This window comes from Crocuta crocuta, unplaced genomic scaffold (assembly GCF_008692635.1).
Source record: "Crocuta crocuta isolate KB4526 unplaced genomic scaffold, BGI_CrCroc_1.0 scaffold30, whole genome shotgun sequence".
Classification (NCBI taxonomy): domain Eukaryota; kingdom Metazoa; phylum Chordata; class Mammalia; order Carnivora; family Hyaenidae; genus Crocuta; species Crocuta crocuta.
In genome coordinates, this window is record NW_027528345.1 from 14,518,026 (window position 1) to 14,542,396 (window position 24,371).

At 40.3% G+C, this 24,371-nt stretch overlaps 1 protein-coding gene across 6 annotated transcripts; it reads left to right on the top strand.

Moving 5' to 3' along the window:
* Window positions 1-962: 962 nt before the first annotated feature.
* On the top strand, window positions 963-22,631 carry MUCL1 (mucin like 1). 6 transcript variants are annotated; one of them, XR_013332484.1, is made up of 7 exons: window positions 969-1,048; window positions 1,761-1,890; window positions 2,573-2,768; window positions 16,725-16,855; window positions 18,667-18,699; window positions 20,608-20,712; window positions 22,418-22,631. XR_013332484.1 is itself a non-coding variant. In XM_077753535.1 (4 exons), exons 1-4 carry the CDS (start codon window positions 18,018-18,020, stop codon window positions 22,459-22,461), a joined length of 324 nt encoding a protein of 107 aa, XP_077609661.1. In that variant the 5' UTR covers window positions 16,894-18,017; the 3' UTR covers window positions 22,462-22,631. The 6 variants fall into 6 exon arrangements, 1 of the variants encoding a protein (XP_077609661.1); XR_013332483.1 differs by lacking the exon at window positions 969-1,048 and having other exon boundaries at window positions 1,197-1,890; XR_013332486.1 differs by lacking the exons at window positions 1,761-1,890; window positions 2,573-2,768 and having other exon boundaries at window positions 963-1,048.
* Window positions 22,632-24,371: the final 1,740 nt, after the last annotated feature.

Consider the following 24,371-nt stretch of genomic DNA (forward strand, 5'->3'; position numbering starts at 1 on the left):
TATGGTTTGTCTCCCTCTCTGTATCTTATTTTTCCTTCCCTTCCATATGGATATCTGTTAAGTTTCTCAAATTCCACCTATGAGTGAAATCATATGATATCTGTCTTTTTCTGACTGACTTATTTCACTTAGTATAATACACTCCAGTTCCATCCACGTTGTTGCAAATGGCAAGATTTCATTCTTTTTCTTTTTTTTTTTTTAATAGTTTATTGTCAAATTAGTTTCCACATAACACTCCGTGCTCATCCCCACAAGTGTCCTCCTCCATGCCCATAAGATTTCATTCTTTTTCATTGAATTATGGCTAACTTCTTGAGGAGTGATCATGGGGAGAGAGGGCATGTGCAAAGACAAAATTTGGAAAGCTATTTCAGGCTACCCATGATGCTGACCCCGGTCTAGGAGAACAAGAAAGATGATGAGAAGTTGTCTGCTTCTGGATGTACTTTACNATTGATCTTGAAATAGGGAGATTACCCTGGATCATCCATCTGAGCTCAATGTAATCACATGAGCCCCAGAGAACAAAAGAGGAAAGAAAACAGAGGTGGAAGGCAGAAATATTTGAGTCACAGAAATGGTTCAAAGTGCCTTTGTAGATTTGACAGGAAAGAGATCATCTCTGCAGGAAGTGAATTCTTCCACAACCTAAATGGCCTCAGAAGCAGATTCCTCCCCAGGATCTCCAGAAAGGAGCAGAATTCCTCCTGCCTTGGTGTTTGCCTTGTAAGACCCTAAACAGAGAACCCAGTTGAGCCAAGTAGTGCTCTGAATTCTGAGGCACAGGGATTGTGAGATGTCTATTGGCTTAAGATGGTAATTTAGTGGTAATTTGTTACCATAGCAATGGAACACAATCACATGAGGAAACTCAGAAGAAAGTGTTGCATGCATACAGCCCTTAGCAAAGTGTCCTTTGGGGCTGTGAGGTTTTCCTCAAGTATTTTTACTTCCTATTTCAGGCTCCGTTTGCTTCCCACTTATGGCCTACATAGCTGGGGAAACTGACCTACCCATACGGAAGGTTATTCTATTCTGGTCTTGGGTAAGTCGTGTTTAAATAGCTGTGGCCAAACCTTTGTGGACTTGGTCCAGTCAATTTGTTGGCAGACTGCCCATCAGACCCTCCAATGAGCTGACAATTTCACTGTGCCTTTCCTGTGCTACTCACATTCTCCTTTCAAAATAGGTGATGGTCAAGTTTCTGTTCTGTGTCAGAACTTGATCCTCAGTTTGGACCATTTCAGCCTTGTTTTCAGATTCTGTTGATCCCTTCTTTGGATCATTCTTTCTGTCAACAACTACAATTCAGTCTTTCACCTGAATGCCTTCTCAGTACCAGGGTTAGGGATCATACAGTGACATTCTTCCTTGATCCACTGAAGTGAAGCTGTCTGGTCACGCCTTCTCTAATTGGGAGTCCTGACTCAATGGGATTCAGGCCTATTCACTGAACAAACAAGAGAAAGATCTCTTAGACTCACATCTTTTGATGATGGAATTCTTCCTCTAGGATTTTGAGGTGTAGCTCTCCGGGCCTTCCCTGAAATCCTCCAATGTGGCATGAAAGTGAAAACATAATTCACCTTTAGGAGACTTCATTGTGTGGTGTCCACATTGCATACTGAACCCCACTGATCCACACCTTTGTGTTCCCTTCCCTCTGAGTGGATGGTACATGTGAGTTGATTCTAACAGAGCATGACAAAGGCTCCCTTGATTATAATGTCACTCCCTTGATTATGCTTTGTTCACAGATTGGAGGGACAGAATTTCCTGCTGGCTTTGAAGAAACAAACATTCATGTTACAAAAGGTTTATGGAGAAAACAATGTGACATTGGAACTGCAGTTAATCTCTAGGACTTGAGGGTGGCCTCAGCAGAGGGTCAGTAGGAAGCTGGGCTGTCAGTCATACAACAGTCAGGAAATGAATTCTGTCAATGACCATGTGATGTTAGAATAAGATCCAATGCTTCAGCCTTGTTCAGGGGTTGGCTGACACCTTGCTGGCAGCCTTGTAAGAGTCTATGGAGAGGACCCAATGTGTTAGTGCCCAAACTTCTGACCCATGGAAACTATGCAAATGTACTGTGTAATGTTTAAAGACACATTAAATCCATGATATTTAGTGATGCAACAGTTGAGAAGTAATATGATTGATTTCAGAGTCCTAAGTGTGTTCAGATGTAAGATCATTTGAGTCCATCTGATAAGAGCTTTGCTAGCTTTGGAACAACATTTCCCTTTGTACCTGAGATCGAGTGTGGTCAATGATGCCCACTGGCAGCAGTCTTTTTCAACATTGTCCTGAAGGTCTAAGAGTTCAATAAAGCAGGAAACAGAAAAGACACATAAGGTTTGGAAGGGAAAAAAAATAATGTTACTACCATTTTATGGTACATTATTGTATGTAGAGGTAATGGAAGACAATTGAATGTGATCGCCAATAAAATACAGCAACATAACTGGGTATAGAGTCATTATACAAAAGCATTTTTCTTTCTTCCATTTTTGGTTTTATTAGTTGAAAAAATAAAATAATTTTTTCTTTGTTTTTTTTAATAAAGAGAAGATACATTTTTTTTTATGTTTTATATACTTTTGAGAGAGCACAATTGAAAGATGAGTAGAGAGAGAAAGGAACAGAGGATCTGAGACAGCCTCAATTTGTGACAGCAGTGAGCCCAATGTGGTGTTCGAACTCATGAACCCTGAAGGATGACCTGAGCCAAAGCTGGATACTGAACTGACTGAGCCACACAGGTGACCCACAATTATTTTATGTTTGTTTATTTTTTTTAAAAAATATTTTTTTATTTCTAGGAGAGAGAGAGAGACAGCGTGAGCAGGGGAGGGTCAGAGAGAGAGGGAGACACAGACTCCGAAATAGGCTCCAGGCTCTGAGCCGGCAGTCAGCACAGAGCCCGACGCAGGGCTCGAACCCACGAACCGCGAGATCATGACCTAAGCGAAAGTCGGACGCTTAACCGACTAAGCCACCCAGGAGCCCCTTTATGTTTGTTTATTTTTGAGAGAGAGAAAAGACATGGGGAGGGGCCGAGAGAGAGGGAGACAGAGGATCCAAAGTGGTCTGCGTGCTGACAGCAGAGAACCTGATGCAGAGCTGAAAATAATGAAATGTAGGATCATGACCTGTGCTGAAGTCCAGATGCTTAGCTGACTCTGCTACGGGGAGTCCTTAAAAAATATTTTTTTAATAGTTTATTGTCAAGTTGGTTTCCATATAACACCCAGTGCTCATCCCCACAAGTGCCCTCCTCCATGTCCATCACCCTCCTTTCCCTCTCCCACCCTCATCAGCCCTCANAAAGAATTTAAAGTGAAATTATTATAGGTTCAAATGGATGAGATAGCTAGGAATAAAGTACCATTTTTGCAGAGCTTTCCATTAAGAAACAGAAAAGACTGTTGACATAATTTAAAAAAAACTTCATATCTGATAAATAGATCATGTTTATGGACTGAGGGCTCAATAATTTAAAAAAGCTAATTATTTTCAAATTGTATATAATTTCAAAACAACTTATGAAAAACTCTATCGGGTATTTTTGTGGAAATTGACCAATTTATAATTTATGTGCATGGCAAAAGAAATCTTGTTAGAGACTTGGAAAACTTTCAGTGCTTACGATCAGATATGAAGACCTATTATAAAAACTATCAAAAGAGAAGACATAAGTGTTTACTGAGTTCTTTAGAAAAAAGAGAACCCTCTTGCGGTGTCGGTGGAATATAACTTGGTGCAGCAGCTATGTAAACAGTGTGAAGTCTTCTTGAAATGTTAAAAATAGAAGTATCATATTATCTGGCAAATCCACTTCTGGGTATTTTTTGGAAGAAAAAAGAAAACACTGTCTTGAATTGGTATTTGTACTCCCATGTTCACTGGTGCCTTCTGTAGAGTAGACAAGACATGGAAACAACCGAAATGTCTACTGGTGGATGAATGGATAAATAAATGCGATATATACATAAATGGTGTACAATTAGGCCATAAAAGAGAAGGAAGTCCTGCTATTTGAACAATATGTGTGGGCCTCGATAGCCTTACGCTAAGTGAAATAAGTCAAAGAGAGAAAGATAAATATTGTATGATCTCATTTGTAAGTGGAATCATAAAGTGAAACATTGGGCTACAGATAAAGAGAACAAATTGGTGGTGCCAGAGGCAAGGAAAAAATGGGTGAAGGTGGTCAAAAGGCACAAACTTCCAGCTATAAGATAAACAAGTTTCTGGGAATAATGTACAACATGCTGATTATAGTTCACCATACTGCAGGTATATCTTCAAGTTGGCAAACGAGTAGACCTTAAAAGTTCTCATTACAAGAAAAAAAATTGTAACTATTTGATGCATGATAACTAGATATAGTGGTAGTCATTGTGCATTAGATATTTATATCAACCCCTTATGTTGTATGCCATAAGGTTACAGTGTTATATTTCTTTATGTCTGAATAAAACTGCGAAAGAAAGGAAGGAAGGAAGGAAGGAAGGAAGGAAGGAAGGAAGGAAGGAAGAAGTAGCACTGGACACAACTATGGAAAAGTCCATTTTGGATGGTCACCTCTGTGAGCCACTCATGCGTATGGCTAGTTGAAAGTGGGATCCCTTGACCCCTCCTGTCAGTTCTCAGACATGTCACAAAGTACTTCTGACTTCATTTTCCTGTCTGACAAATGTGCAGCCAATGAGATCTATCTGACAGTTTTGTCAGGAGAATGTTATTGCCCAAATGTTAGAAACCCACTGTGAGACACATGAAATGTGTTCTGCCAATAGTTGGTAGTTTAGCTGTATAGGGTGAATTTCCTTTTTCCTGTGTGGCCCTACCCTGCTCTACATATGAATATCCATGTGTCGCTCAGGTAGCTCCTTGTGCTTCTGGGGAAACTGAACCTACTCAGGTCTTTAGGGTGGAACCTGTGGCTGAAACCTAAGCAAACCAGTGAGTGACTCTCCAATCTTCAGTCACAGTTGATTGTTCAGGAGTGGAGGGATGCGTGAGAAGTAAGTGACTTTAGGTTGATCCAGCCAGACTGAAGGTTAAAGTTTTGTAGTGAAATAAAGGAAGAGATTCAAGCTTCATGTTATACAAGCTGGGGCAAGATTTGAGCCCAAGATTGAGTGAAAATCGTTTTTAGAAGGATGAAAGACAAAACTCACTGTAAATAGAACCAATCATCAAAGGACCAGACCAAGAAGTGGAAAGAATAAAGTCCTCTGGTCTCACCATTTGAGCTGTAAGCTCTAGCCTCATGTGAAGACAGTACTTTCCCAGGCTCATGAGTCAATCATTTCCATTAATATTGTAGACACTTTGAGATATTTCTTCCCTGCATATCCAATTAAAAGCTTTCTCCATGGCATCTGGGTGGCTGAGTCAGGGAAGCGTCTGACTTTGGCTCAAGACGTGATCTCACAGTCCATGGGTTCGAGCCCTGCGTTGCGCTCTGTGCTGACAACAGAACCTGGAACCAGCTTCAGATTCTGTGTCTCCCTCTCTCTCTGCCCCTCCCCCACTTACATTCCATCTGTCTCTCTCAAAAGTAAACAAACATTTAAAAAAAAGGCATTCTCCTTAGTCTAATGTTGTGGAGACTTTGGGCATTTATAAAAATACTAACCAGTACATGGAAAAGTGGAACGTGATAGGTACATCTGCCTTAAAAATATTTTTTGTCAAAGTAATAGTTAATTATTGTTATGTGTAGAATAGTAAAAGTTAGCAACAAAGTTAATGATCTTTATGTCTTATGGTTAAGTATGAATGTGGGCCTGACCCTGGGGCTTGAGCCTGGGTTCTAACAGAACCTAGTTTACCTTTCTGTTTCCTGCTTCACCCATGTTCCTTCTTCAACACACAGTTCATGTCTTAACTTGACATTGTCCCCTTTGAAATTGAGACATGCCATCATTTCAACTCTCTGTCTTATTTTGGTTCCTTTACCTGCATTCAGAAGGGGTAACAACCACAATGGGAGATCAAGGGGTTTTATTATTTTTAATTTTTTAAAAATGTTTTTTGTTTATTTCTGACAGAGAGACAGACAGACAGACAGAGTGAGAAGGGGAGGGTTAGAGAGAGAGGGAGACACAGAATCCGAAACAGGCTCCAGGCTGTGAGCTAGCTGTCAGCACAGAGCCTGACGCAGGGCTCGAACCCACGAACCATGAGTTCATGACCTGAGCCGACGTCGGACACTTAACCGACTGAGCCACCCAGGCGCCCCTGATCAAGGAGTTTTAATAATTATCTTCCTCGGATCATACCTGGAAAGTTGGTCTTCTGGGGTTAATTACCCCTTTCTACTCCCAATTCTCTCTGATGACACGTGTGTGTCACCGTAAGAACATTTCTCAATTGCCATGAATCCCTGAAGTTGTTCTGAACTCATAGCCCTTTTTTTTTTTTTTTTTTAATTTCTAGGAGAGAGAGAGACAGCGTGAGCAGGGGAGGGTCAGAGAGAGAGGGAGACACAGACTCCGAAATCGGCTCCAGGCTCTGAGCTGGCTGTCAGCACAGAGCCCGACGCGGGGCTCGAACCCACGAACCGCGAGATCATGACCAGAGCCAAAGTCGGACGCTTAACCGACTAAGCCACCCAGGTGCCCCTATAGCCTTTTGATATGATGGAGAATGTCTGTTTGTTTTACTTTGCAATGGTTCCAATGCAGAAATTTATACAGCAATTTGTTCAGTCATCATGGCCATGTGCTTCATGGTTTGTTACTGGCAGTTAGGCCTTCTTGAGGTTTAGTCTCAGCTTCATTCTGCTGCAAACTTAGCTCATTTCTCTCCTCCCATTCAGCAGGGAAGAACAACTGTCCCTTATGTTTGCAGGAAGCAATAGCGGTTTTGATGTGTAAGCAACGAGTCTGTGCTCTCCTGGTCTGTTCTTCTTAAGCTGAATCCTCCTAATGCCCTCTGGACAGGCTGAAACCTTTCAGTCTAATTTTAAGGCACTTTGGACAGATGAAATATCAACTGACCTATCTCTCTGCCTCTGGGCAGAATCAATTCCTGCCAGACAGAGCATATTCTTTCTTCTTTTGAAATACTCAAGGATCCTCAAGGAGAGGGAATGAGTCCCAGGATTCCCTCATACTGTTCCTTCAGAGAGTCACTAAAGCCCTATTTTCAAATTGCTACCCTCTTCCTTTGGGTAAACAGATAAAGAGGAGTTCTCTGTCTTCTAGCAAATTTAGTATACATTGGAAGATAAGTTGTATATTAATGGAAAAATTGGGACCATTTCTGGCATCAGAACTAACTTAGAATTTATTTTTATGCATCAGAATGTCTTTCCCTCTAGCCTGAGTCTTTATTGCTCTTGTTAAGCTTGCAAGGTGGTGTAAGTATTTTTTCCAGTCCACTTGGGGCAATGCGACCAAATGGTGACATTATCTCATAACTAAGTCAAAGATGAAAACAGTTAAGACCAGGGGCGCCTGGGTGGCTCAGTCGGTTAAACATCTGGCTTTGGCGCAGGTCATGATCTCATGGTTCATGGGTTTGAGCCCCGCACTGGGCTCTGTGCTGACAGCTAGCTCGGAGCCTGGAGCCTGTTTTGGATTTTGTGTCTCCCTCTCTTTCTCTGACCCTCCCCTGCTCACGCTGTCTCTCTCTCTCTCTCAAATAAATAAAAACATTTAAAAAATAATTAAAAAAGAAAACAGTTAATACCAGTAGAAATGAGATCTTCTAATCTGATATTCTCATCATTCGTTTCTTTAGCAGGTAGAAGGAGTCATCTATCAGGGGGTTTTCTAGTCCTAAGGATAGAAAATGGACAAAAATGCTTTCCCACATAGAGCTTACATTGTATGAAGGTGAAAGAGGCAATAAATGATTTAAGTACACGAAAGATGTTAAATAGTACAAGGTCTGTGGAGAGAAACGATGGCAGGAAAGGGGAATATGGATTGGTTGTGTGTGTGTGTGGGGGGGCTGCACTGCTACAGATGTAAGAGGAAGCGGATGAGGACTCTGAGGCTGAGAGATGGAAAGAGCCTTGCCAGGGACGGGCAGCAGGTGAAAGGCATGGAGAGTCAAGAGCCGAGGTTTCTTACGGACAGTCCCACGTTCATGCCTCTTTTCCTCCTGCCAAGATCAGAAAGTACCCTTATGTGATCTGCACCCTGACCACACTGATGATAATCAACGGGAGCAAAGGTTGAACAATGTACTTTCCTTAAAATATAGTTACATTTCTCTTCAGTTCAACTGCAGTAGAAAAATGAATTCATAGGTCAGTTTGGGGAGTGGCGACTTGTAAAAAGAATCATTGTTTGTTCTAGCTCTGTGGAGAATGCTGGTGTTATTTTGATAGGGATTGCATTGAATATGTAGATTGCTTTGGGTAGTAGTTACATTTTAACAATATTTGTTCTTCCTATCCAGGAGCATGGAATATTTTTCCATTTTTTGGTGTCTTCTTCAGTTTCCTTTATCCACTTTCTATAGTTTTCAATGTATAGATTTTTCACCCCTCTGGTTATGTTTACTCCTAGATATTTTATGGTTTTGGGTGCAGTTATAAATGGGATCGATTCCTTGATTTCTCTTTCTGTTGCTTCATTGTTGGTGTGTAGGAATCCAACCGATTTCTGTGCATTGATTTTATATCTTGCCACATGCCACTTTATATATTTGCTGAATTCTTGGGTCAGTTCTAGCAGTTTTTGGTTTGTTTTGGGTTTTTTGATTGTTTTTGTTTGTTTGTTTGTTTGTTTTGGTGGAATCTTTTGAGTTTTCCATATAGAGTTTCATGTCATCTGCAAAGAGTGGAACTTTGACCTCCTCCTGGCTAATTTGGTTGCTTTTTATTTCTTTGTGTTGTTTGATTGCTGAGGCTAAGACTTCCAATACTATGTTGAATAACAGTGGTGAGAGCGGACATCCCTGTCCCCTGACCTTAGGGGAAAAGCTCTCAATTTTTCCCCATTGAAGATGATATTAGTGTTGGGTCTTTCATATATGGTTTTTATGATCTCAAGGTATGATTCTTCAATCCCTACTTTCTTAAGGGTTTTCATCAAGAAAGGATGTGGTATTTTGTTAAATGCTTTCTCTACATCTATTGAGAGGATCATGTGGTTCTTGTCCTTTCTTTTATTGATATGATTAATCATATTGATTGTTTTGCAGATATTGAACCAGCCCTGCTTCCCAGGTATAAATCCCACTTGGTTATGGTGAATAGGTTTTTTTTTTTTTTAAATGTTTTGTTGGATCCGGTTGGCTAATAACTTGTTGAGGATTTTTGCATCCATGTTCATCAGGGAGATTGGTGTAAAATTCTCTTTTTTAGTGGAGTTTTTGTCTGGTTTTGGAATGAAGGTAATAGTGGCTTCATAGAAAGAATTTGGAAGTTTCCTTCCATTTCTATTTTTTAGAAGAGTTTCAAGATAGTAAGTGTTAACTCTTCCTTAAATGTTCCCATGGAAAGCCACCTGGGCTCTTGTTTTTTGGGAGATTTTTGATTACTAACTCGAATTCTTTACTGGTTATGAATCTGTTCAAATTTTCTATTTCTTCCTGTTTCAGTTTTGGTAGTTTATATGTTTCTAGGAATTTGTCCATTTCTTCATATTCTTCATTTTATTGGTATATAATTGCTCATAGTTTTTTCTTATTATTGTTTTTATTTCTGCTGTGTTGGTTGTACTCTATCCTCTTTCACTCCTGATTTTTATTTATTTGGGTCCTTTCCTTTTTCTTTTTGATCACTGGCTAGTGGTTTATCAATTTTGTTAATTCTTTTAAAGAACCAGCTTCTGGTTTTATTGATCTGTTCTACTGGGTTTTGTTTGTTTGTTTGTTTGTTTTTTGGTTTCAATAGCCTTGATTTCTACTCTAATCTTTATTATTTCCCATCTTCTGCTGGTTTGGGGCTTTATTTGCTGTTCTTTTCCCAGCTCTTTGAGGTGTAAAGTTAGGTTGTGTATCTGAGACCTTTCTTCCTTCTTAGAAAGGCCAGGGTTGCTATATACTTCCCTCTTATGACTGCCTTTGCTGTGTCCTAGATGTTTTGGGTTGTGGTGTTATCATTTTCATTGGCTTCCATGTACTTTTAAATTTCCTCCTGAACTTCTTGGTTACCCCATTCGTTCCTTAGTAGGGTGTTCTTTAGTCTCCATGTATTTGTTATCTTTCCAAATTTTTCTTGTGGTTGATTTTGAGTTTCATAGCGTTGTGGTCTGAAAATATGCAAGGTATGATCTCGATCTTTTTGTACTTGCTGAGGGTTGATTTGTGTCCCAGTATGTGGTCTATTCTGGAGAATATTCCATGTACACTGGAGAAGAATGTATATTCTGCTGTTTTAGGATGAAATGTTCTGAATATATCTGTTAAGTCCATCTGGTCCAGTGTGTCCTTTAGAGCCATAGTTTCCTTGTTGGTTTTCTGTTTAGATGATCTGTCCATTGCTCTAAGTGGGGTGTTGAAGTCCCCTACTCTTATGGTATTATTATCAATGAGCTTCTTTATATTTGTGATTAGTTGATTTCTATATTTGGGTGATTTCACATTTGGAGCATAAATATTTACAATTCTTATGTCTTCTTGGTGGATAGACCCCTTAATAATGATATAATGCCCTTCTTCATCTCTTGTTACGGTTTTTATTTTAAAGTTTAGATTGTCTAAGTATGGCTACACTGGCTTTATTTTGGCGACCATTAGCATGATAGATGGTTCTCCATGCCTTTACTTTCAATCTTAAGGTGTCTTTAGGTCTAAAGTGGGTCTCTTGTAAACAGCATACAGATGGGTCTTGTTTTCTTATCCATTTTGTTACCCTATGTTTTTTGATTGGAGCATTTAGTTCATTGACGTTTACAGTGAGTACTGAAAGATAATGAATTTATTCCCATTATGTTTCTTGTAGAGTTGGAGTTTCTGGTAGTGTTCTCTGGTCCTTTCTAGTCTTTGTAGCTTTTGAGTTTTTTCTCATCTCTTCTCCCCTTAGAGAGCCCCCCTTAAAATTTATTGCAGGGCTGGTTTAGTGGTCATGAACTCCTTTAATTTTTGTTTGTATGGGAAACTTTTATCTCTCTTTCTATTTTGACTGACAGCCTTGTTTGATAAAGAATTCTTGGTTGCATATTTTTCTGATTTAGCACATTGAATATATCCTGCCATTCCTTTCTGGCCTGCCAAATTTCTGTGGATAGGTCTATTGCAAACCTGATCTGTCTTCCTTTGTAGTGTAAGGATTTTTTTCCTTTGTTGCTTTTATGATTCTTTCCTTGCCTGAATATTTTGTGAGTTTGACTATGATATGCCTTGTTGATGGTTGGTTTTTGTTGAATCTTGTAGGAGTCCTCTGTGCTTCCTGGATTTTGGTTTCTGTGTCTTTCCCCAGGTTATGAACATTTTTTGCTATAATTTGCTCACATAACTCTTCTACCCCTACTTCTCTCTCTTCATCTTCTGGGACTCCTATGATTCTGATGTTCCTTTTTGATGATTCACTGATTTCTTTTATTTTTAAATCATGCTCTTTTGTTTTACTCTCTCTCTTTTTTTTTCTGCTTCATTATCCTCCATAAGTTTGTCCTCTGTATCGCTGATTCTCTGCTCTGTCTCATCTATCCTTGCTACTGTGGCATTCATTCAAGATTGCAGCTCAGTTATGGCATTTTTAATTTTATCCTGATTACCTTTTACTTCTTTTATCTCCATAGAGAGGGATTCCAATCTATTTTCGACCCCAGCTAGTACTCTTATCATCATGATTCTATATTTTGGTTCAGACATCTTGCTTGTATCTGTGTTGGTTAAGTCCCTGGCTGACGTTTCTTCTTGGTCTTTCTTTTGGGATGAATTCCTTCCAAGTTCTGTGGTTCAGGTTGTGCAGGTTGTTGTCTTAATCCTCAAATCAGTTTTCTAGGTGTGCAGGATGGTTTAGTGTTGATCTGGCTCTATATCATGTATGTAAGACAGAAAAAAGACTTCCATGTTGTTCACCATCATGGCTCCTCCACCGATGGGAAAATTGAGATCCATAGAAGGTAAGTGCTGAAGTTCAGTTGAAGAAGTTCACATGGTATTGTGCATCCTCTGTCACTGGGAAGAAGTCATTCTTCCCTCGTCAATCTGTTTGAGATATGACTTGTGTACCAGGTAAGGCCCGTAAGGGTGTGAACACATACAGCCATGTTGTCTGTTTGCTTTCCTGCACAGATAGCATCTGTTTGCATGTGATTGTTTATTAGCAACCAGGGCTAGTCACAGTAATGTGTTTGGAAGGGGAAAGTTGTAGTGAGGAATGGGCAATTCATACTGCACTAACCAAGTGAAGAAGAAGGAACAAAATCCATTTTGATCATTTATTCTGTATAACAAGCCACTGCAAAATTCTGAGATCTTATGCAACAACCACTTTTGAATGCTTAAGAGTATTTGTCAGTGAGGAGTTTTACTAAGGCACTAAAGGAATGTCTTGTCTCTTCTTGACTCTGTCTGGGGCCACAGCGGGGACACTATGAGTGGCTGGAGGCTGAACTTATTTGGAACCTCTTTCAAATATGTTTCTTGTGCTTAGTCGTGGATGCCATTAGGGTGGACTTCATGGGGTCTGTAGATCAGAATGTCTATATGTGAACTTTTGTTGCAGCTAGTAACTTCTCCATATGGTGGCCTCAATGTAGTTAATAGTGTGGAGATGGTTAATCTCCTTTGTCAGATCCAAAAGTTCCTTAGGTCTATTTCTTTACCATTAATTACCTTAGTGTAGATTCTACTACAATTTTCCTCATGTAACCAGAGCAGAGTTTTTAATCTTAGAAAATTTAACATGGTTATAATACTTAATCTATTCTAAAAAATGTATCCAATATCAACACTTGACACAATACGGCCCCTTATTTAATTGTATTCCTTTAGTGTATGATCCAATCTAAGGTCATATATTTTATGTAATTACTTGGTGTCTAGTCTCCTTTCTTTTGGATCAATGTTTCTGCTTTTAAAGAAAGTCTTGTATCACAATGATGAGTTGAAGAATATTTGCCTTCGCATTTTGAAAAAAATACACATTTTTTCATTTGGGTTTTTTTTAATTGTCCCTCATAATTAGACTCAGGTTATACATTTCCCACCAACGTGCTACACAGGGGACATTATGTCCTATGGAGGGTAAATTATGAACTCTGATGATTCAATTCACATGGATTTTCAAAGTCTGTCTGTTGTCTATACAAACACTGAAATAATTACTGACTTAAGCCTTGATGCAATGTAGACTTCTGCTTGAAAGATGAATTCTTGAGGTTTTGGTATTAATTAATATCACCCCAGAATCTGTTCTTCTCAGAAGAGGCTTTTTTTCCCACCTTCCCACCCTTCTTCCCTCCCTCTCTTCTTTCCTTTCTACCTCCCTTCTTCTCTTCTTTCCTTCCTTCCTCCTTCTCTCTCTCCCTTCCTTCCTCCCTCTCTTCCCTCCCTCCTTTCTTCTTTCCCTCCTCTCCCTTTCTTCTTTCGCTTTCCCTTCCTTCCTTCCTTCCTTCCTACAAAGTTTCCAAATAGATGAACAGTAATTTCAGATAAAATTTATCCCAGTGTCCTAGATACTTGAGCAAGTTTTTGAACAAATAGTTGCCAGTGTGCAAAGTCAACATCCTGCAGGTGTGATGATCCAAACCCAAGAATGCAAATGTTAGGGTAGAGGAAGGTGAACAGAAAGAAGGAGGCTTGATGGTATTTCAAGGTCTGCTTGGCACCATATTTAGACTGATACTGGCCAAAGGTATCAGGAGTGGAACTGTAGAAACACTGGTCAAATGTCCAGGAAGGTAGTGGGATGATCAAAGATTGAAGGAGTAAGTGTGAGGGTTGAGGGAGGTGAGGAGGAGGAAAAAGGAGGCTCCTTCAAGTTCTTCAGGGTGCACCTTCCACTGTCTTCAGAAACATATTTCCCTAGGATGTCAGAGTGACACTTTCAAAATGTCATCATTTTCAGATTTCCTGGAAGGGCATTTTGGATGCCCAGGCTGTTGCACAGCCAGAAACATTTAAGTAAAATAAAAGCAAGTTGGTAGTGAAGTTTGGATGGGGTCAAAGGATGATGGGAGCTATAGATTACTGGAGTATGACAAAGACATTTGAATGAGAAAGCAGTGAAGACAGAAACAGGAAGAGTTTCAGAAAATGGCAAGAGTGGCAAAAGCAGTAAAGAAATGAAGTATTTTTAGAAAGAGAGAAAAATAAAGTAATAAATCTGGGAACTATCACTCCTCTGAATTCTCCTTCATAAGGGAGCATTTGGTAGTTTGCCCTGGGCTTTCCAGAATGGAGTAGCCATTCAAACTTGGAGGGAGGACCATGGGGCAATGATAGGCACTGATAGAAAGCAGCGAGTGGGATGAGGATGGATTGGAAAGTGAAGGAGAAATAGGGGAAGATGTGGAAGTTCCTTTCGTTAATTAGAAAAAGCCAGTGGTGGGGAGAATTTTTACTTAGCAGAGATCGTTCCTGTTAGCAAAATAATGAACGAGGACACACAGAATTCCTGGAAAGAACTGCCCTGGATTTCCATTACAGGACGTGTTTGTGTGGTGTTGAGGTACAGCCGCATAAGGACTAGGCTTCAGTTGTGTGTGTGGAACTCATATTTCCCCCTAAACGTGAATGTTGCTTTTTGAGTAACTCTGCATATATCCAGATTGCTCTGATTAAGGAGATTGGAGACAATAAAGTACCTTTGTAGCTAAACACCATTGGAATTATGTCTTGGTTAATTTTGCTTATGGGTTTCCTGCCTGCCTAACTTTACCTTGTCTATTTTAGATCATAACTCTAAGCCTTGCTTGTGGTTCTGCTTTCTAAGATGTCATCCACATTCACTGTCCTACTTTTCAGAGTATATCCCTCCTGGATATGTGAAGAAAAGCTCTCTCTGTTTGATTTATGCTTATTCTATGAATTTCTAGAATAAAAATAATATATATGTTAAAATAATAATTCATGAATGCATTCTTAACTCACATTTCTCAGGAGCTTACTAACTGCTTGGCACTCTTTGAAAGTCCTATGGAATATTGTTGAACTAAGTAACCTTTTGTTCCCTTACATCATATTTATTGAGAGAGGAGGCAGAAAACCAGTCTAACGAAGAGCAAAGAAACAGAGTCAAGAAAATATGAGGTAGCGAGAAATATTATGATGGGAATAGAATCAAGTTTTCTGGCTGTAAGTTAAGGGGTACTTTAGTTTGGAGGCCATCAGAGACTTCCCTGAAGAAGTGGTATTGAAGTTGAGACTGAACAGTAAGAATATATCATAGCAGTCACATGTATTGAAAAAGGGTAGATTTTGGAGTTTCAAAAAAGGGTAGATTTTGGAGTTTCAGATTTCTAATGCCTGAGAGTCACTGTGCACTCTCAGCTCCTTGTGTCTCTCAGTTCCTTGAAGCAGAACAGGCAAGATCTTACCTTTGGTCTTAATGCCTAATCCTACTGGGCCTCCCATCACCCTGGGACTTCCCTCAGCCCTCATTAATCTTGTTTTGCTGAGACTCAGTTGTGTGTCCTCACCCATCACAGCCCATGACTGTTACAGAGACTTCCAGCTTCTGAGTGGTGTATTTTGGCTTTGGAATGAGTCCTTGATGCTTCTCCCTAGGGTCTGTCTTCAGACTGAGATGGCTTTTCTGGTTTCATCTCAGGGCCTGTCTCCCTTTCAAATATGCGTCAGATTAGATTAGAGTGCCCTTGAGACTGGGGTCAGGTTTGTGATCATTGGGGAAATCTAGGGATTAGAGAGTTGTGACCTCTGCATGCAGGAGTACTATGGTGTCACAAATTTAAGATGACCCGATTTCGTGTTTCTCTAATATTTAGTATGAACATTTTAATAAAGATGATAGGTCTTTAATAAAACATCTAAAAGTATACTGTGAATAGACTAAAATATTAGTGTTAGATTGGAAATCTTCATGGTTTTAAAAAAGATAAAAAATGTTAATATTTCTCATCTTGTATAAGTCCTTAAGTGATAAGAACATGAGACACAATCGATTAAACGAATCGAGTAGGCAAATCCTGGAAGAGGCAATTTGAGTGGTCAACAAATGTATGCATGTGCTCAAATGTACTATAACAAGGAAGTGCAAATAAGCATAACAAATATTCCCACCAAAAGAACACTGTGGTTCTCTTTTCTCTAGAAGCCAGCACTTCTTATGTCTTGTCTTTTTGATGTTTGCCATTCTAACATGTGTGAACTGATATCTCATTTTGGTTTTGGTTTGCATTCCCCAATGATTTATAAGGCCTAGAGAGCTAATGCTCAGTATAGCGATAGACACAAGATAAATGACAATATTTTGTTAGAGTCATCGGACTTGCTAAGAGAATAGAACTTAATTATTCCAACCTCTAAAAAGAAATGATAATCATGTAACATGATAGAGGTGTTAATTAATGGTGCAAGGCAATCATATTACAACATACACATGTATCCAACTTGCATGGTGTACACCTTAAATTTTCACAGTGTTAAATATCAAATACATTTCAAAAGGAAAGTGGAAATGGATGTTCAATACTGTTCCCTATGGAATAGAGTCTCTCACTGAGGGTGTGTTACAGAAAGGCATCCTTTGTATGACCAAGGAGAGCTTTCAAAGTACTAGAGCCATTTAACTGCAAAGGATCCTTTAGAATGTAGTGATTTCTCATTTTTTCCAGGTTTTCCAAGATGTGTTCAGTACCTCTCCTTGGAGATCTGAATCATGCTTCGTTCTGCAGTGAATGTGGAGTTTTTGATTCATTGCTGCATTGACTTAGTAGCTGGGGTGTGTGACTATTAAGGGCAAATAGTAAGTAGTGTCTTGTTGTAGTGTAGGGCCCAACACAACAATTGCTGAGAGACCCGCATGAATTATGGGTTTGCACCCACTGTTTCCTTTCTTTGCAACACATTTTCCAGGATGTAATCAGATTGATTCCTGAGCATCTTCAAGTGTTTATTCAAATACCACCTTTCTCTTAATGCCTGTTATGACTACCTTATCTGAAATTGTAACCTTGCTTTCTGTCTCCAGAGATGTTTCCCTTTCTCTCTCCTGTATTATTACTTATTAGGCCTTATCATTTTACAAACTACACACTGTTTTTTTCTCCTTCTTCCCTCCCTAATCCCTTTCATCCTTTCTCTTCCCTTCCTTCTTCCCTAACTTTCTCCCTCCCAACGTCCCTCCATTTCTTCCTTCCTTTCTGTTCACTTTTTAATGTGAACTCCCATAGTTGCATGTATCCCATAGAATTTTATGTGCTTTGTTCTCTATTGCACAGATGCTTCTCTGTTGCATAGCCCCCAATAAATATTTCTTGAATGAATGCACTGATTCAAAGACTGCATTAATTAACCAATGTTAGTTTCATTTTCTATTGTCCCTCTCTTTGCCTTTGGATTTGTCCACTAGAAATGCTTGAATCCAGAGAGATCATATCAGTGTTGGCTCACTGTGTGGGAGTGTCAGATGACAGTACCTATGTATACACAAGGGAGGTCATCACTGGAGCAATGTACATCTGGTATATCTCCTAGGTGGATGGACCTGAGAACAAGCTGCCACACCCTGATTACTCCCCTATGAGGAATCCTAGGGCTGAGCAAGCTGTAGATGTCCAACTTCTAATGTGTATGAAGGGGCACTGCAGAGTGGGTGATCCCACAAGGCTGGGTGTTGAGTTCTTCTGGCTTGTCAGCAGAGCTGGTAACCATGGTGCCATTCTATCCTCTTAGTTGAGAGGAAGCTTGGAAGCGGAGTTGTTTTTTGGTAAATGTTTACTATTGGAAAGTTTTGACCTGAAAGCTGTGTCATAATCAAAGAACTAAAGTGACCTTTCCAAAGGGCCTCTGGCTGTGTTGTTGACTCTCCAGTGGTTTCTCTGGACACCAACATTGCCTGCCATTAACTGCCCCGGATTCTGATCTGGCAGCTCCTGATTGGTGCCCTCTGCCTATATAATGTCAGGATGTGGAATGCTGGAGGCAGAGTCCTACCTTCTCCTGAGCTCCACGCTTTCTTATCTGTGCTCCCTGCTAATCAATTCACCAGCATGAAGCTCTTGGCATTGCTGGTCCTGGTGGCAGTTTCCACCTTCCTGGTCTCAGGCCGTAAGTAAAGATTCTTACCTGAAAAGAAGACCAGGGGAAGGAGTACATTAAGTTATACGCTTTGTGTGGATAGAGGTTCGGAGGAGCTTAGAATGGTGGCCCCCTTGTCCTCCACTCCCTTTCCCCTATTCCATCCCCATTTTGACTGACCACTCAAGTTAGAGTGGACTCTTCTTGTAGGCTTTGTCAATTCAGACACGTCTTTGTTTAGTTTTAACCTTGGAGCTCAACGTCATTGTGAGTGTCATAAAAATATATTAAAGAATATAATTTAAAAAAATAAAGAAAAGAATGCAATCAGAGTGCTATTTCAGGAGAGCAAAAAATGGTGAAGTATAATGTCTTTTGTTGGTTTTATTTTATCTATGCATCTTGTTGCCCTCAACACAAGTAGAAAAGGCTAAAGTTCTTCAGTTAGAAAGCCTGCAATATTGTTCACAATTTCTTTTCCCTCTATGCCTTAAGGTGGTGTTTAACTTATGCCTATTGTTTCTTTTTCTCTTATAGAGACAACTGGTCCTGCAGCTGATACCACTGCTGGTAAGTCTGTGTTTGCACTTCATGTCCTTCCTGTCATGACAGTTTTCCATCCCTGCCTCATGTCAAGCAGCCATGGACGACAGAATGGAGAGTCCCACGCAGCTGTCTGGGAAAGCCACATGCTTGCTTGTAAAGTTCATTGTGGCCATAGAAAATCTGCTTATTTCTTATGCATTTTTAGAGAGTATAAAGTTTCTGGAAATGACCAATACAAACTGTAGGTTAATTATTAATTGTTTTCTGGGAGAAAAGATGAGGGAAAGTGGTCAGAATTTGTGTTCTGGGAATTTGGGGGAGTTGCATGTAACGCCCTCCTGATGACCATAATTTAATGGGCTGAATGTATGGCCAGTATGTAGAGGTGAGATTAATTAGTTTCAGGACAAAGAAAGACAATGTAATTCCTGAAGGTGATGTAGAAATGAGAGCAGTAGGTCTCTATGGGAGTGTGAAATAGAGATTGAGGTGTGTAGGATGAAATAGAAGAATAGCCTTATGCTTCATTCTTTATAATGCACATATGCGTTATTCCCATGCTGATGTGGGGTTTTCTCTGATCTGAAACTCAAGGTTGTGCAAAAAAGCCCCTATGGCATTTTTGGCTTCTTGGGCTTCTCACACAATAGCCTCTATGTCCTATGCCATGTGTGTTGTACTCATGCACAAATTGGGATGACTTCCCTTTTTGCCCTTCTCAGTTGGAGAAGACTTGTTTCCTTTGGTAATAAGGGCATAGACTGTGGTCAGACCTCACACACTGTGGCATACATCCTACCTGCTAAGCCAGAGACAATTGAAAAAACATCCTCCCTCGTGACTGAGGACCAAGGCAGTATGGCAGCAGTGTGAGTGTTGAGATTGAGCTATCTACTTGTTGGGGTAGGTGTAACTCAAAAATATGGGGTCTGACTCTAGCTATTTGCCAGGAGCTCTAGTGTAAGGCATGGAGAGTGATGATTGTCACCAAAATTGTCACATTTCCTTAGAACTGGGAGTGTTTGGGGGATATTTGTTCATGTTTAAGACAGCCAGAATACTACGAATGTCTCCCTTTATGTCTAAAGTGGCTGTCCTAGTTACTTCTATAATAGATGGAGTCCAGCTTGCACAAAAAATGAGACAAATATAATCCCCTTTGAGGCCAGAACCTGAGAGAAGAGATTGCACATCATTCAAAGAAAGGAGATACTATTGCTCTAATCTGAGATGCATGAACTTCTTCCTGTCCCCCTCCTCCCTCATACATGATCTTGTTGTGTTTTTCTCCTGTGCCATTTACTCCACTACTCACACTGATTCAGGCTGCAGTGGAAACTAATCAGATCAAGTTAGCCCATGGGAGGGCACCAGAAAGTCAGCTCACTAAAGATTTCTTTTTGTCTCTGAGCCATGGTCCTTGTGAATAGGAACACATATGGATTTGGTATTTTGGGCTCACCCCTAGGTGAAAGTATCTGGATGTCTCTTAATATAATAGTCCTTGTAGGGAAAACCCAAACTCTTTCTGTCCCAACAAGGGCAGAGCTAGGAAGAATGAGTATGGGGAAGGTGGGTAGCCAGGCTAAAAATAGGACAAACTATCGACAGTTACAGAACTGAATTCAGAATGAGGAATGTAACTCCAAGCTCAGGTGGGACAAATTCTCTTCCTGGAGAACAGCCAAGAGTCTCAGCTGGATATTTTTTTTCTTTTTAAGTTTTTTTAAAGTTTATTTACTTAGAGTGGGAGAGCAAGGAAACATGAGCAGGGGAGGGGAAGAGAGAGAGGAGAGAGAGACAATCCCAATGCAGAGCTCGAGGTGAGTCTCAAATTCATGAACCTTGAGATCATGACCTGAGCCAAAATCAAGAGATGCTTAAACCACTGATCCACCAAGGAGCCCCTGGATCTTTTTCTTCTCATTTCAGCTGCCACCACTGCCGCTGCCACCACTGCCGCTGCCACCACTGCCGCTGCCACCACTGCGGCTCCTGCCACCACGACCCGCGCTCCTCAAACCACCACTAAATTTAGTAAGCCACTCATCTATGTGCTTTCTTTTCAGGGCTCTTGGATTCCTGGGTTCCCTACAATCCCTTCAGATATTATTGTGTAATCAGGAAGGAAAAGTCATAAAAGAGATGTTTCCATCATTCTCTAATTGTTTCTGGTTTAAAAAATCAAGTCAGGAGATAAATCTCAGAGGAGCCCTGAAGTTTCTGCTTCTTGTTCACTAATATTGCCTGCATGTTTTTGACATGTTGGCCTCAATATGGAAATTCATCTTTAGTAGAAATATCATTGGGAAAAAAGGGGTCCAGGTGACTGTTTATGTTTGTTCTTTATAGAAAGGTATTTATTTATTTTAGTTTTAATTGTTTATAAAGTTTATTTATTTTGAGTGAGTGAGAAATAGAAATGCAAGTGTTGGAGGAGGAGAAGGAGGAGGTAGAAGAGGAAGAGGAGGAAGAGAAGAGAAGAATGAGAGAGAGAGAGAGAGAGAGAGAGAGACCGACCCAGCAGGCTCCATACTATCAGTGTAGAGCCCAATGTGAGGCTCAAATTCACGAGCTGTGAGATCATGACCTGAGCTGAAGTTGAACACCTAAGCTCTGAGCCACCCAGATTCCCCAGTGTTTATTTCTTTTAAAGACTTGTCTAAGTGTAGACAACAGTTTTAAAATGAGGTCTCCTTGAGGGAGCCACTTTTGAGCATTATTCAGGTTATTTCTTGTTATTTGGAAATCCACTGAGGATCAAGATAGTACAGTCTTCCCATTCCTGGTTCATCTTTCCCCTCCTTCTACTTTCATGTATCATCGATTATGAGGTTTATTGACTGTGAACATACGCAAGGTATTGTGGTATAAAAATCACAAAAGGGTGCCTGGGTGGCACATTGTGTTAAGCTATGGACTCTTGATTTTGGCTTAGGTCACAATCGCAAGAATTCTCTCTCTTTATCTCAATCCTGCTCTCCTTCTCTCTCAAAATAAATAAACTATTTTTATTTAATACTTAAGGATGTTTATTTATTTTTCTGAGGGCAGAGAGGGGTAAAGAGAGAGGTAGACACAGGCTCCAGGCTCTGAGCTGTCAGTAGAGAGCCTGACATGGGGCATGAACCCATGAATCATGAGATCAAGACCTGAGCTGAATTTGGATGCTTAAACTGACTGAGTCAGCCAGGTGCCCAAGAAATAAAATTGTTTTTAAATGCACAATGAAATGTAATTAAATCTGAATCATTCTTCTAAGGAAACACTGTAAAGATGAAGAGATGGAAAAGTTGCAATGAAAGACTCCCCTGAACAGATGGGAGAGGTTGGATGTTATTTAATCGATGTCTTGAGGAATTTCAAATATTGCATGATGGTCTTTCAGTGTCAGGGCCATTGATTGGCACCTTGCATGAGGGTGAGTAGTGGGCAGCACATGGAGGAGAAAATGAGTGTATATCCCATGTGAGAGGGTGGCAGGATTGCTCTGTTGAATCATAGAGGGAAAACTAGTACCTGCAGGCCTACTTCCTGTGATCTCTAAATTTCCAGCTTATCTAGACTCCCATCCAGGCCTCCAAACGTTATTTCTTTGGAGATGAACATATCATGTCCCTTTGACTCGATGAAATTAAGTGGCATTTGACATTTGTTAGTCTTCTTGCAGATTCCCAGAATGTAGCCACATTCTTCATCCCTTTTGAAACTATCTTGACGATATATATTTTTTCTTTTGCAGATCTCTTGGATTGGCTCACATATAAGATTAAATTTCACCTTTAATATGGGAAGATGGAAGTATCCTGGGTGTCCTGCATTTGATCCTGCTGGGCTCGGCCAGAATGTCCTTTCATTAGATTTACTCCAACTACATACCATGCCTTTCATGTCTCCCCTGTCTGTAATCATTTTGTCTGCTTTCAAATAAAATTAATATTGAGCAACATCAAAAATAGTATATCTTTAAGTAGTTGAGAAGTGGTTGTCCAACGCTTTCATCAGTCCTTGAATTTTATTTGGTCCTTTCTGCATCACTATGGATTGGACTTTGTACATGTCTACCCAATTTTTACGCATAAAGAACACTTCTTGGGTGCATCACTAGAGACTAGAGGTTTCTGTACGTGAATGCACTAATCAGCATTTACTAGGCACTTGTGTCCACTGGGTTCCATCAATTTCTACTATTAACTGAGCCATAATTCTTCTCTTATCTGCAATGACGTAGCAGGTGACTAGGAGGGAAGCAGTCCTGCCATGTGGGAGTTGGCCTGGTGGCACTGGGTTTGGAGTTGTTAGGGACTGACCTTAGCTGAGAGCCAGGACGTGATGTACTCCTGTTGGACATAAAAAGTCATAGAAGTCCAACAGCAGACAAGGGCATTCAGTGATGAAAGGAGTCAAAAATCAAGATCATTTTATAGTAGGGCACCTGGCTGGCTCAGTTGGTTAAGTGTCTGACGCTTGATTTTGGCTCAGTTCATGATCTCAGGGTCTCAAGATGGAGCCTACATAGCCCTGCCACCATTCAGCACTAATGGTGGAGCCTGCTTAAGATTCTCTCCTTCTCAGAACTTAATGGAGGACCACAGGAGAGGAGAAAGGGAAAAATAGTTGGGGAGAGGGAGGGAGGCAAACCATGAGAGACACTTGAATACTGAGGACAAACTGAGGGCTGATGGAGGTGGGGGAGCAGGTAGGGGGATGATGGGCATGGAAGAGGGCACTTGTTGGGATGAGCACTGGGTGTTATATGGAAACCAACTTGACAATAAACTATTTAAGAAAAAAAGTAAAGCTCTTCTGATCTCAAAAAAAAAAAAAGATTCTCTCCTTCTCTCTCTGCCCACTTCACCCCCGCCCCCCGCTCTCTCGCTCTCTGTCTCTCTATCTGTCAAAAACAGATCACTTCCCAGGTATGTTTCAGTACAGACAAAAGTAATGTTAGTGCACCAAACCCACAATAACACATATTCTGTTTGTTTGCCTAGTTAATGTGTGACTGCCGCTTTATTACCTATCACAGCTTTGCATTGTTCTCTTCTCTGTATAGAAAATGTTTCTTAAGAAAACCAATCATAGCATACTCATGCTCCCTGGCAGCATCCAGTCCAGGGCAGAAGGCCTGCTTCCCTACCACCTCCTCCAAACCACCTAATACCAGCCCAAATCCTATATAACTCTTGTCTAACACCCTTGAACTGAGATACTTCTCCGCAGTTCCCTTTGGTGTATGCTGTCCCCCACTGCAATGATAATGACCCCAGGCTTCTCCGCTACACCTGCTCCTGGTGGTTTTTGGCTGTCAGGCTTCAATACCTGAATGCATAACCAAGATGGATATTACATATGAACGAGTCAAGTTGTCTTCATCACTTCAACTGTGGTCATCTGCCCACTTTTTGCACACTTGCTAAATGGGACTCTTTAAACTTGCCCTAGTTCTTACCAGCAGTATGTTAAGCAGTACTCCTTTCAAGAAGAACAACACATCAATACTCTGATAAGGAAATGATTATGTTTAGAATTTGATTCACACTAAGCCTGTTTTATTTTTTAAAAACGATTCTGGTATGCCAGTGGATAAGATGTACAGGACACTATTGAAGATTAAATAGGTGTATTTGATTGTTTGAGCAGGATTTGATGTGATCAAGGCTATTTGGGAAGTGCAATAGGCCAAGTGGGATGGG

Excerpts from the sequence above, each read along its gene's own strand:
- MUCL1 (XM_077753535.1), top strand. The coding sequence starts at position 18,018 with ATGTGGAATGCTGGAGGCAGAGTCCTACCTTCTCCTGAGCTCCACGCT. Across the intron at positions 18,700-20,607 it reads TGCAGCTGATACCACTGCTG|CTGCCACCACTGCCGCTGCC; the intron begins GTAAGTCTGTGT and ends TTCTCATTTCAG. Across the intron at positions 20,713-22,417 it reads TCAAACCACCACTAAATTTA|ATCTCTTGGATTGGCTCACA; the intron begins GTAAGCCACTCA and ends TTTCTTTTGCAG.